This window comes from Gopherus flavomarginatus, chromosome 4 (assembly GCF_025201925.1).
Source record: "Gopherus flavomarginatus isolate rGopFla2 chromosome 4, rGopFla2.mat.asm, whole genome shotgun sequence".
Classification (NCBI taxonomy): Eukaryota; Metazoa; Chordata; order Testudines; family Testudinidae; genus Gopherus; species Gopherus flavomarginatus.
Window position 1 is genome coordinate 16,806,488 of NC_066620.1, and position 14,047 is coordinate 16,820,534.

General features: G+C 41.0%; 1 protein-coding gene across 1 annotated transcript in view; it reads right to left on the reverse strand.

Moving 5' to 3' along the window:
* Window positions 1-1,600: 1,600 nt before the first annotated feature.
* Window positions 1,601-14,047, reverse strand: part of RAB1A (RAB1A, member RAS oncogene family) — a 31,607-nt gene continuing 19,160 nt past the window's right edge. The window contains exons 3-6 of the mRNA XM_050952247.1: window positions 9,254-9,349; window positions 5,224-5,319; window positions 3,251-3,382; window positions 1,601-2,908 (exon numbers count right to left, since the gene is read on the reverse strand). Coding sequence (XP_050808204.1) covers window positions 2,711-2,908; window positions 3,251-3,382; window positions 5,224-5,319; window positions 9,254-9,349 — 522 coding nt within the window. The 3' untranslated portion in view covers window positions 1,601-2,710. The remainder of the gene's footprint in view (window positions 2,909-3,250; window positions 3,383-5,223; window positions 5,320-9,253; window positions 9,350-14,047) is intronic.

Here is a 14,047-nt window from a genome sequence, read left to right on the forward strand (position 1 = left end):
CCAACACTTAGCCAGTGTCCCTCATTTCCTGTCAATCCTCCATGGTACACGAGTTTCCCTGTTCCTTGTGGATCATTGCAGTGAGACTACCTGCCTCCAAAACTTCAATTTAGGAGTCAGGTGGTCAGAAGACAGCAGATACATTATACCTCCTGCTAAAAGCCTACAAAAATAATCAAATTCAACAGTCCAACAGCTAGGAATCTCTGTTTATCCTTAGGCAGCTTCTCCTACCAAAACTATATCCCATATTAATAAGGACTTTCAAGTTTCTTGTGCTATTTGTCTAGCTAGGAAACCAATTCAGCTGGATCTGGTAGTGGTGGGATTAGAATTCCATCCCTTCCAGCATTTGAAGAGGGAAGCAGTACAAGATCATAAAATTTACATGCTGTTAGAATCATGTTAACCACACATTTCAGAAAACAGATCAGTGGGGCAGGCCTGGGATGTACTGGTAGTTTTAACTTTGGTTTTGAGGAAGCTTGCTGTCAAGCAATGGCTGACTCCTACAATTTGAACTGATTGAGTGAAGAACAGTAGACTCACTGTTCTCCCTGCCCCAGACAGCTCCACAGTCAGACCTTTCCTTAAACTGTAGCATGCACAGATGCACCACCCCATGAAGACAAAGTTCACTGCAGCATGATTTAGCAAAACACCAAAAGACAACTTAATGGTGTAGCCCAAGTTGGTTTTGCAAGAGACTTTATTACTATATATGAACAGTTGGGTTTTGGATTGCATTTAGCAGGCAGCTTGACATTTAGAAATAAATGAATTCACTTGTGTGGCAAACTCATTTGAAAGTCCCCCCTCCTTCAGTGAGCACCCTCTTTCAGAATATACTGCCCATTTTCTGATTTCATTAGCAGTTATCAATACCCAAATACCACCACTCCTGCTTATAAAAGAGCAGGTCACCTTACATTAGCCTAAATTGATCCAACAAGCATGTATCTATAATACAAGGTATACCACTTTGACAGTTTCTCAGATGGAAAGTTCAACTCATTTCAGTGATATGACAGTACTATTAACACTTGTTTTAGTACCATGTATTATGATTGCCTGTTAAATGGACACAAATAAAAAAGTTTGTAATAAGTTTTTTGTAAAGAGCTGTCGCCCCAGAATTTGTTTCCCATATTCAAAAAGCAGATCTGCACCAATTTGTTTTATAGTTTGCATCTCACAACATACCCAAGTTACACATGTGATTGCAAAATGTATTTTTACCCAGAAGGGAATGAATGTCTGGATGGTCATTTTAAACATGAGATATTTACAAAGTAAACTGAAAATTGCAGTTCTAGATAAACCTGAACAATTTTACCTTTACAGGAAGCACTACAGGCTAGCTTCCTGCCTCAGGCACTAATTTGATTAATTCTTCTGTACAAAGATCAGATCACATGGGCATTTGGTTTTAATTGACTCAGCTACTTTGCTGCTACTGCATTTTGAAGTCTTTTTAATCAGTTCCTTTAATTTTAAGGTACAATTTTTTGGTGGATTCTTACTGACCTTTCAACTGTTTTAGTATCACTTCACAGTCTCATCCTACTGATGCCTTGTGCAGAATTGAATAATAACTACGTTGTTGCACTAAGTTTATTAAATAAGTCAAAACAGTATTTGATTAAAAGAATATGGAAGTAACAGTATATAGAAAGACATGACATACTGGCAGAGTTACATCACCTTGAGTTGTTAGTTTTAAGTCATTCACATGTTAGGAAAAATGTTTTCCACCTCTAATACAGAGCAAAGTAGACAAGAATTTCTAAAGGAAGTCCTTCAGAAATAAATTAAAGTTCATAGACTACGATGGGGAAAAAATACTGTACATTCAGAATGCATTATGCTTCTATGAACATGTCTCTTAAATTGTCTTTCAAGTACAGTATATGTGCCTGAAGGACTATGACAACTTAGTCTTCTAGGCCATACTTCCTAGTTACATGTTTTGGGAAGGGTGTTTGGTCTACTAGAGGGTCTAGAGTGCCATTACTGCACATGATACATTTTGGGCACAATGCAAGCCTAATTTCCCCCTTAGCCATAAGAATTAAGACAATATTTATCACCATACAGTTTGATATTACTTCCAATAAGTACAATATTTATTAAACATTTCTTCGGTTGTTAGTTACATATTGTGCAACAAATTACAATATTCTGCAGCCACAAATTATATGCAGAGTATGAAGAAACTATTAATCAGATAGTGTAATCTTTCCATTTATAACTACAAGAAAGAACTAGCAAATCAGATCTTACATATAACATCTTACTAAACTTTATGCATGGAAAGTGACAGACACTGTTGTGCTGTTTGATACAAAATGGCTGAACTTCATCTTCAGAAGACTAAACCCAACATCAACACATGCCAATATAAACATCAAAACAAAAAATATATTCTAACCAACCACGGGAAACAGTCTGGTATCAGGAAAAGCAACAAGGATTACACACATTTATAAACCAGCGCACACAGGTTTAAAATAGTTCTGAAAATGAAGTCAGCTGTCTTGAGTCAAGGGAATAAAAAAAGTCAGTATTGACCATTTACAATCTCTGACCTTTGTGGAGACGGTAAGAATCTGTTGTAGTGCAGCTACATACAGTACAATTCAGGCAATTTTTTTCACTTGGGTTCAGATTGCAAAATTCATTGTTGTGAGACAAAAGGGGGAGGCAAATTTTAGCAGCAACCTCCACTAGACTGCTTGACTGGAGTGCTCTGAATTTTAACATTGGACTTTTCTGCACCACCAGCTGTAGCTCCAGGACCCATTCGTTTTTTAATCTCTGCAGCCATGGTCATGAAAGACTGTTCTACATTTGTTGCATTCTTTGCACTGGTTTCCAAAAATGGAATTCCAAGGGAATCTGCAAATTCCTGTGAATTGAGAAATAGCAAAGAGTAATAAGCCTTAATACTTGCTACTAGAAAGTTCAGGATTCACCTGAGTTACTTTAAATTAAAAATAGATTTATGAGTGTTCAAGAAAACTACTACTGGCTCAAACCACCATCCCTCCCTCCCCAGCACAACCCCTAAATTTGATCATGTGCACTTCATAAGACATATGGGGACACACCAGGATTTGCATTTTCTAGCACCAGCACATTTGAGGACTAATAGAAGTGAGTTGTTTACTTAAGTAGGATGCATTCAAGTGGGTTCAGGTTTTAGTAACACATTTATGTGATTGGACCATTAATAAGCCAGTTGACATACCTTTGCTGTTGTATAGTCTACTACTTTCTTTGTGGTCAGGTCACATTTATTCCCTACCAACAACTTGTTAACATTTTCACTGGCATAACGGTCTATTTCTTGCAGCCACTGTTTTACATTATTGAAGGACTCCTAGAAGATAAGAGATTACTTTAAGTATTCCTCTCCAAGACACCAGTGCCATTCATTGTTTTCAGAAACTGAGACAGCCTTAGCAAGTGCACTATTATAAAATGCATCATCTGCATATCCGGTGATAGTTTGTATTTCAGATGCTTTTCAGGTATCTTGCTCCTTGATGTTAAGCAAAAATGAGGGTGTTTCTGAGGCAGGTCTGGCCTTTGCACTGCCAGGGTTGGGTGCAGCCTCACTGCTGAATAAGTGTCCCTGGGGTGGGGGGGAGGCTGCAGGGTGATCTCCCATCTGTGCAGCCAGTGGCCTGTGTTCCCCACTGCCATGCTGGAGCCTCCACATTTATTGAAAAATAAAGTTCACAGAATTTAATTTTTTGGTGCAAAATTTCCTCACGACTATCCTTGTTCTCCCAAGCCCGCACTAGTGTATGCTGGTTCCTCTGGCCTGGCCCTCGTGCTTCCCTCAGCCCTAAAACGACCTGGGGATTCCGACCTTCTATCCCAAGCATTATGGAAGCCTCTAGTACACCCATCCGCAAATGTTTCCTCCAGGTTATGTATTGGACCAATGAGAGCTTCCTGCCCCAGGTCCTCCACTGGCTCTGCAGAGGAGCCTGGACTCCAAGTAGCATGTTTGAGCTGTCAAAGCAGTACACAAAAGTGAAACTGGCCATATGCCAAGTACCATCTGATACAAGTGGAAGCTAAAGGAAAGGATGCTTTTTCACCTTTGTAAAACAGGCAGACACTGGACTACTAAAGAGTCAAACACTGACAAGTGAGTTTTGAGTTGTTCCTTTAGGGCAAGCTTCAGAGAATGCTGGTTTGTACTTGGTACTTAAGAGTGGTTAGCCAATCGTACGCTGTTCAGTTAACAGGGCCCCAGGGGCCCCATCATCTTCAGCTGCCTTCCCAGCAAAAAGCCATGCCACTGGAACCACCCATTCTGCAAAAACCAGCCGTGAGCAGTAACTTGAATTCAAAGGAGAGTTAAGTGAATAGGAGGGCAACAAGCACATTACAGAAGTTTGTTTTCATAGTGTTAGATGCCCTCATTAAATCTACAAGACAAGCAGCCTACAGGAAAGCCTATTATAAGAGTTTGCCAAGATAATACATGCATGTGTGATGGAAGTAAATTTGCTGACGTTAAGATGTTTCCTATTCATTTAGGAGATGGAAATAAATCCCATGTCACTGATGATTTTCAACTAGCTTTTATTTCCAAAGGAACATAAAACAGTATGACAGCTCTCACCCTGGGAGTATCAGATAGTAGTAAATCCTACTACAGCAATTCTGACTCTAACCACACAAAGCTCGAGTACATATGGAAGAAAGCAGAAGCATTTGCCCTTGGAAAGCAGGAGTTTTCCTTCAGTTAACTTAAAGTATAAGTAGTTTTAACCCTTTCATGCTGGTGTTTGTTCCTGCTGCCAATACCAATACATTTTGATGCATTCGTGTCTCAGATGCCTGTCAAGTTTTGTTGAAAGTTTTCCCCATTTTCACCTGGTGCCATTCCCCCAACTTGAAGCCCAGAGGAATCAGCCATAAGACTAAGTCTGGCAGAACTAAGACGTTTGAAGCTGTGTCTAACTTCAGTTTTCTTCAGACTTGCACCAGTATTACACAAACTTATCAGTTAAAGATATTCAGCAAGTGTGACCAGATTATTTTTAGCATTTAGAAATGCCAATTCATAGCTTAAGGTGTCTGAGCATAATTCGAGAGCCAAATAAATCTACAACATCTGAAAGAACTGACTTGGTATTTATATTGGCCTAAGTTGTTTCTCAAGGTGTAAAACACTACACGAGTATCTAATTTAGACCTTACCTGGTCTGTAACATCATACACAACTATGATGCCATGGGCTCCTCTGTAGTAACTGGAGGTGATCGTTCGAAATCTCTCTTGGCCTGCTGTGTCCCACTGCAAAGTGTGAGAATTAAGATGTTAGAGGTCTAAACAAAAAGGTGCAACTGTACCAGAGAGACTAAAGTTGGATTTTAATAATCCAGTTAAGACTATCTAATGGCCATAACATCTGACGCTCCCCAATTATACACAATCAGTTGAGAGTATAAACATCTCTTAACACCCTTAGATAAGACAAGTCAGTCATCTGACCACCGCTTTACAATAACTGTTCAGTGAACACTAGTCTAGTCACATGTTTTAGAACTTCAGTGCGATGAAGCAGCCTCCCCAATACAAGAAAGATTACTGCAGCGGAACAAGACTCTAAAACGATCCTTGCAAGTCCATGAGAAGTACTACTGCAAGTAGACAGAAAAAAACTTGCACCTTCCTACAGTTTGATGATGCTAACCAGGCATCCTCTTTCCTCCTAAGAAACCGAATGAAAGTAGGATAGCCAAAGAAACTCACCACCCACAGCCAACACAATGTTGTTAAGACTACTGAGGCAATCACCTTCAACTGGTATCCAGTGTTTAGGTCACAGATCAGTTGCAGCAGTAATGACACCTATCCTAGCCCACTCAAAAAATAGCTGTCAAGCCTTTTGCTTCCCAGATGTAAGATACAAGTGTTAAAACTGATTGCCTTTGAGGCACAGGCAAGGCTGGAAAGCAGGTGGAAACTAGTTTAAAGCCAAATTTCTATCATAATAGGTCAAGGGCATACCACTGAAGGCAGCTGAAGTCATGTTAAGCTACTTCACTAAATCCTTGTCTACATTAGCAAAGAACCATTGTCAACTGTTTCAGCAGAAGTGCAGCTGAACTGCAGATGTACCCCCCCAAAAAAGCTATGTTTAGCATCATTTTGGAAGCAGTTGTCAAAATGTATGATTCAAACTCTCTCAACTGTTACTGACACCCCTTGGGCTAGATTTACTGTTCTGCTACAATGCTCAAGTGTCAGCTAGGCTGGTAAAGAGCAGCCCCCCCTAGACAGCCATAACTTCCCTGGTAATAGCCTTGATTCAGGAGGCTCACCCACCTAGGGCAGACCCAGCGCCACCACCACTCCTGGGAAGGGGGGAGGAGACTCAGGCCAGGAGAAGGAGGGACAGGACCAAGACAATCCTGCATCTCAATAAGGCAAGACCTGACCTAAACTGCACAGAAGGATGCATCAGCCTGCAAGAAAGGGAAGTGTAAACCCTCACACCCCTCAGTGCAGGGATAAGAACAGTTCCTTTTCAGCAACAGTTTTACTAGTATAGATGAGGCCTTAACAATTGTACCTTTTGGTTTTCAAGGGTTTTCATAGAAGCAAATCCATTTGTCTAAGTGTATTAGTCATTAACTTTAGCAAACCATCTACAAATACCTTTGTACATTTAGCATGGGAAAATTAAATTATGAAACCACCACCTACAATAGTTCTATTTCCAACTATGCCTGAAGTGTTCTAGACAACTTCTGACTGTAAGTGGCTAGAGTGAGTTTCCAAAAGGCTCCTGTTCTCACTGGAAGAGCTGCTTCCAGATTTAAGCCTTTTCCTCAATTTTTTCAGTACTAATGGAATACTTCAGTTCAAAGATTAAGATCAATATTAGGAGTGCCCATGTCATGGTAGTACTATCTCCGTTACTGCAGAGTAGCATAGCTCAATGCACTTACTTCCCAATCTGAATTGATGTCACTGTCCCCTGTCTACTGGCACTCTAAGAGCAGAGACTGTAGTGCAAGGAAGGTATGCTGTAGATAGTCCAGAGCGTGAAATGCATGGACTATTGCTAATGCTTGCTTTAGGCCTACTCCAAACTCAACTGTTTTAGTTTAACTATTTTTGGCTCCTATCCCCACAGAATCTGGGCACTTTACATTACACAGAATACTTAAGTTATCCCAAATAAATTAGTTACCACCATTTATTAGCCCTACCTATGCATGCCATGTTATGGTAGCCATTAAATACCTTGCTAGACAGGCCATCCTTGACCTGTCCTAAAGTGGACAAGAGAACAAATTTTGTAGGCAAGAGCTTCCTATTGAAAACTGGGTCTATTCCAGAAACCAAAGGAGCTTGTAAGTGTCGCAAAAAACACAAGAGAAAGTCATGTTTCCTGGTAAGCAGCTGAAGGCTATTCAGGGATTTAAAGATGATGTTCTATATGCCAATAGGGGGAAAATGCAATTGAGACAGGCTGCTGCATCTGCACCCAGATGTCCTTGAGGAACATCCAGAACCTTCAGTTCTAAGCAGAGTAATATGGTTTCACCTTAGCTAGATTACTGTAACTATGGCAAAGTCCAAGTCAGAGTGGAGAAGCTGCAGTTTGGTAGAAACAAGTGTAATTTACACACATTGCTTGATATAAAGGCAGGGTTTTAAGAGTGTTTAATACCTCCTCACACACAGACTAAGCCTATGAGTCCAGGTTTAAAAAAAAAATACCTGTACCCCTTTGTATATACAATTCACACTGTTACACCTTCTCTTCTACACTCTGCCAAAACTTCTGTTCCCACCCCTTCTTTATGCAGCTCATATACAGAGGATGCCCTCAGGCACCCAGCAAATGCTGGTCCTTGAGCTGCCAACTCCTCCCTCTGCATCTGTCTTTCTACAGAGCTACAGCTCGCAGGCCACTTTGCTTTCCTTCCCCTCTTCTCCTGCAGGATCAGTAATATCTGAGCCATTCTTCTCCTTGCCTTTCCCACTCGGAGAGGTGGATAGCTGTTCCCTCAATCTACTCTGCAGTTTCTACTCTTCCTAAACAAGTTGTTTTTTCAAAGAGAGGCCATTTTTGCTCTTAGTGCCAAGTAAAGAATGCTTCCCCCCCCCCCCCCCCACAAAGTGTGTTTGGTCTGCTACTGCTATAGCAGTGATCATTGTATTTTGGTAGACATCCATTGGCAACAGAAGGTACTGAGGTCTACCTACTTATTACTTGACTTTGGCAAATTAAACATTAACTCTACTATACCAACATGGGTAACCTGTGTTGGTTTTCCAGTGCTTTGAGATCGAAAGGTAAAGCCTGTAAAGGCTAAGTGTTAATACTACATCCCCAAGTCTGTGTTTCAGCAAACCCAAGGTGTAAGGTTAATCTGAACATTCTTGCTAGCAGAAAAAATTTAGTATGAAGAATTTTAGCAATACAGGTTAAGAGTGTTTACCTTCCTCAAGTGTTCAGGTTGAACCTTCCAGTTCACATCTTGCAGTATGAGGCCTAGTTGTACACTAGAGACCAATGATCAGTTTCCCAAACACCAACCAAGTTGAGGTTGCTGCATTTAAGAGTACCAGCAAAGAATGTATGTATTGGGCAATTTATATTCAATAGTTTCAAGTTACTGCCATTTGCACAGAGAGCAAAGATACTTACTATAAAGCAGTCCCTTACAACGTAAGGTAGATTTTCAGGCTATTTGTGTCTTAAAAGATCTGTACCTGAACCTGCATTTGTTAAATGACATGTCCTCCACTATTCTTTAACCATCTTGATATTAGATTTAGCTCAAGTGTTTTCCTTATGCTTCATTTTTGTTCATAATCTAAGCAATTTGCAACTCTGAGATGCTGTTTAACCTTTCAACTTAGACAAAGGCACCTCTGTGCATCCTATAAAATTGTCTACAAGCTATTGTAATAAGTGCAGGTGTACAATCCTACCTAGAGCTAAGCAAGATATTCGCGTGAGAAATCTTAAGATTTAGAGTCAAAAGCATGCGCTTGCTTACAACGTACCAATAACTATGCAACTTGGTTTTCAAAAAAAATATAGTTCATACTTGCTTATTGAAACATTTGTCAAATCTTCCCAATATTTTATTAAACATACAGAAATGTGTAACTTTATTGATCTGGCACAGTACACATTAATCAGAATTTACATGATTACTATTAATAGCCTCTGAATATTATCCAAGAGTTAAGACATACTTACTATTTGAAGTTTGATTGTTTTCCCATCTAACTCTATAGTCCTGATTTTAAAATCCACACCAATTGTGCTGATGTAACTTTCTGTGTACGTGTCATCCTAGAACCAGAGAAGAGAATTAATTTAATGATAAGCCAATGAAATCTTAACTCTCTCCTGTAGGAATCTCAGATACCTATGGTGAAGAAACAATCAAGCCCTTATTTCGCTTCATAAAATGCCCCCATTCTACTACTCCATTATGTTAATGGAGTCTTTGTACAATGGGGTCCATGAACAAGGCCCCTTCAACACTACCAGCATATAAACAGGAGCTTTTGAAAATTTTCCATACAGGTACTCAATTCCATTTTTGGAACTGACTTAAGTCCCACTGACATATTTGGGAGCCTAGATGTCATTAAAAGTCAAAAGGACTTGGGTACCCAAGTCACTTTTGAAAGTTTTCCCTGGTCTCATTAAGAAATGGGGAATTCTAAAAACAGTTTAACGCCATTCTATTAGGATCCCTGTCTGAATAGTGAAGTTTGTTTTTAACATCTCCTGTTTAGGAGTCACTTCTTCCGGTTACTCAGAAGAAAGACTCATTTTCTAAACATGTTTAGATGAAGGGCCAGGATAGGATGTCTCTGGCCTGGCTGGTGCTGCAGCGTGCCAGCCCCAGAGCTGGGCTGCTTCAGAGGCTGGGGGAAGAGCACCATGGCCAGATGCAGAGAGACTCTGGCCCCGCCTTTTCCCTTCTGGGTGTGTTCTGTTGGGGGGAGGGGCTGTGTCCCATCTCTCCCTCTCTATACCCGTTCATAAGCCGACCCCCTTCTCTGGTGCTTCCTTTTTTTTTCAAAACTAAAAAAATTCAGCTTATGAACAAGTATATATGGTATAGTATTCCATTGTGAAGTTAATATACATTGAATAGAAGTTAAGAATCCAAGATAAATATCATGTGGAAACTTACAGTAAGAGAAGCTAGACAGATTACTCCAAGAGGAATTTGTTGCACCTTAGCTTCATTTGCTGCTGTGGCTCAGTATTTCATTATGTATTTTGCCTGAATAGGCCTCCTTACCCTGAACTCTAGCTTTATGCACATAAATTGACTTAAGCTATGCAACTCTGGAGAATTACTAATTTGTCAGTGACTTGGAACCCTTACAGATAGGCTTTTGCACACTTCAATTAGACAGTGACAGGCTCTAAATGTCAAATGTTTTGGCATGAACACTAGTACAAATGAAGTGGGTCTGGGCTTAAGGCAAGAATATGGTGAAGAAACACAGCCCCTGTCTTTAGTGGTCTGTGACTATTCTACTTCTTTGACATTGTGGCAGTTGCCACATTCTTCCAGAGAGCAAAGACGACTTCTTGCATCAGGAAGTCCCTCAGCTTTCCCAATGCTAACCAAATACATCTCATACTGTGACTTTGAGCTATCATCCCAAGGCAGAGCTTCTGTGTGGTGGTTTTAACCTTGTGTGTGTGTGTGTGTACCGAAACACCAAAAAGAGATTTCAGTTTTCACTAACAGCGTGGAGGAGCAATGCAGTTAGTGTCCTTTCCTTAAGGAAATGGAGTGCTGTAGAGTGAGCACCAGAAGATCACAATTATGTGTTTTAGGTTCAATGAACACTGAACCTAGCTCAATATTCAATGAATATTGGCTAAATGGCTTAACCAACTCTTATAAGACACCAAGTCAGTCAACACCCAGAAGATTTACCCAACTGTGGTAGTGCTTGAAGTGCCCTGCTATAGCTTGTAGCTAGAATGATAGTTTGTCTTGTCTATCGTAAGCCAGATTCCCAGCAGGTTCAAGGCCACCTTTTGCCAAGGGTGTGTACAAGCCCAGTTACATAGTAACTGCAAAGATGGGTATCCAGTCTTTTTTGGCCTGTGGATAGTTCAATATTCCACAGCTCTGCTATATATCCAACAGGTTCTAAAGCAGTAGTTCTCAAACTTTTGTACTGGTGACCCCTTTCACAAAGCAAGCCTCTGAGTGCAACTTGCTTTATACATTAAATTAAAAGCACTTTAATATAGTTATTATAAATGCTGGAGGCTGACAGCTCACAACGCCCCTGTAATAACCTTGTGACCCCAAGAGGGGATTAGACAAAGCAGAAAGCTTACAGGGAGTGGAAGAAAGGCAGGATCAGTAAGGAAAGCTACCTTGGTGAGGTCAGAACATGTAGGGATAAAGTGAGGAAGGCTAAAAGCCGCATTGAACTGGACCTTGCAAAGGGAATCAAAACCAATAGTAAAAGGTTCTACAGCCACATAAATAAGAAGAAAACAAAGAAAGAAGAAGTGGGGCCACTATACACTGAGGATGGAATGGAGGTTAAGGACAACCTAGGCATGGCCCAACATCTAAACAAGTACTTTGCTTCAGTTTTTAATAAGACTAGTGAGGACCCTTGCGATGGAGGGATGATAAACGGGAATGTGGATATGGAAGTGGATATTACCGCAACTGAGGTAGAGGCCGTACTTGAACAGCTCGATGGGACGAAGTCGGAGGGCCCGGATAATCTCCATCCGAGGATATTAAAGGAACTGGCGCGTGAAATTGCGAGCCCGTTAGCGAGAATTTTTAAGCAATCGATAAACTCGGGGGTTGTGCCGTATGACTGGAGGATTGCTAATGTAGTTCCTATTTTTAAGAAAGGGAATAAAAGTGATCGGGGTAATTATAGGCCTGTTAGCTTGACGTCTGTAGTATGCAAGGTCTTGGAAAAAATTTTAAGGGAGAAAGTAGTTAAGGACATAGAGGTCAATGGTAATTGGGACGAATTGCAACACGGATTTACTAAAGGTAGATCGTGTCAAACCAATCTGATCTCCTTCTTTGAGAAGGTGACGGATTACTTCGATAAAGGAAATGCGGTAGATATAATTTACCTAGATTTCAGTAAGGCGTTCGACACGGTTCCGCACGGGGAACTGTTAGTCAAATTGGAAAAGATGGGAATGAATATGAAAGTTGTAAGGTGGATAAGGAACTGGTTAAAGGGGAGCCTCCAGAGGGTCGTATTGAAAGGTGAACTGTCAGGCTGAAAGGAGGTCACTAGTGGAGTCCCTCAAGGATCGGTTTTGGGACCGATCTTATTTAACCTTTTTATTACTGACCTTGGCACAAAGAGCGGGAATGTGCTAATAAAGTTTGCGGATGACACGAAGCTGGGGGGTATTGCTAACACGGAGAAGGACAGGGATACTATTCAGGAAGATCTGAACCACCTTGTAAACTGGAGTAATAGAAATAGGATGAAATACAATAGTGAAAAGTGCAAGGTTATGCATTTAGGAATTAATAATAAGAGTTTTGGATATACGTTGGGGCGCATCAGTTGGAAGCGACGGAGGAGGAGAAGGACCTTGGGGTACTGGTTGATAGCAGGATGACTATGAGTCGCCAATGTGATACGGCTGTTAAAAAAGCAAATGCGATTTTGGGATGCATCAGGCGGGGTATTTCCTGCAAGGATAAGGAGGTGTTAGTACCGTTATATAAGGCGTTGGTGAGACCCCATCTGGAATACTGTGTGCAGTTCTGGTGTCCCATGTTCAAGAAGGATGAATTCAAACTGGAACAGGTTCAGAGACGGGCTACAAGGATGATCCGAGGAATGGAAAAACTGCCTTATGAAAGGAGACTCAAAGAGCTTGGCTTGTTTAACCTGGCCAAAAGAAGGCTGCGGGGCGATATGCTTGCTCTATATAAATATATCAGAGGGGTTAACGTTAGGGAGGGAGAGGAATTATTTAAGTTTAGTACTAATGTAAGCACGAGGACGAATGGGTATAAACTGGATATTAGGAAGTTTAGACTTGAAATTAGACGAAGGTTTCTAACCATTAGGGGAGTGAAGTTCTGGAACAGCCTTCCGAGGGAAGTAGTAGGGGCAAAAGACTTTCCTGGCTTTAAGACAAAGCTTGATAAGTATATGGAGGGGATGTTATGATAGGATCATTAATTTGGGCAATTGATCTTGGATTACCACCAGATAGGTCTGCTCAATGGTCTGCGGGGAGATGTTGGATGGGATGGGAACTGAGTTACTGCAGAGAATTCCTTCTTGGGTGCTGGCTGGTGACTCTTGCCCACATGCTCAGGGTTTAGCTGATCGCCATATTTGGGGTCGGGAAGGAATTTTCCTCCAGAGCGGATTGGCAGGGGCCCTGGAGGTTTTTCGCCTTCCCCTGTAGCGTGGGGCACGGGTCGCTTGCTGGTGGTTTCTCTGCAGCTTGAGGTCTTCAAACCAATTTTGAGGATTTCAATAACTCGGTCCTGGGATAGGGGTTGTTATAAAATTGGATGGGAGGGGTTCTGTGGCCTGCCTTGTGCAGGAGGTCAGACTAGATGATCAGATTGGTCCCTTCTGACCTATGAGTCTATGAGGTCCCCAACCCTCAGTTTGAGAACCTCTGTTCTAAAGTCTGCTAGCACTTTCTTCTGGGGACAAAGATACAACTATGTTGAGTTTTAAAGGTATTAGTAACAGACTTGAAAGAACATTTTGCAACACAGTCTTCCCAAAGCATACAGTTTAGATTAATTGGATGTGTTTGTAGGTGGCTATACGTTGGACATGAAAAGTAATCTAACAGGTAAGTGTTCAAATGTATTTGTACTACCATACAAATACTAAGATGTGACCTTAGATTGCTGTGATACTATTGCCTTTACTGGCATGTTCCTTGATTTCTAATAATTGTTGATTTCCTTTGTGAATGCAACCTTAACATAAGAACTGTGTCTGACAGACCAAATACCTTGTTTTCTAAAGTGAAAAG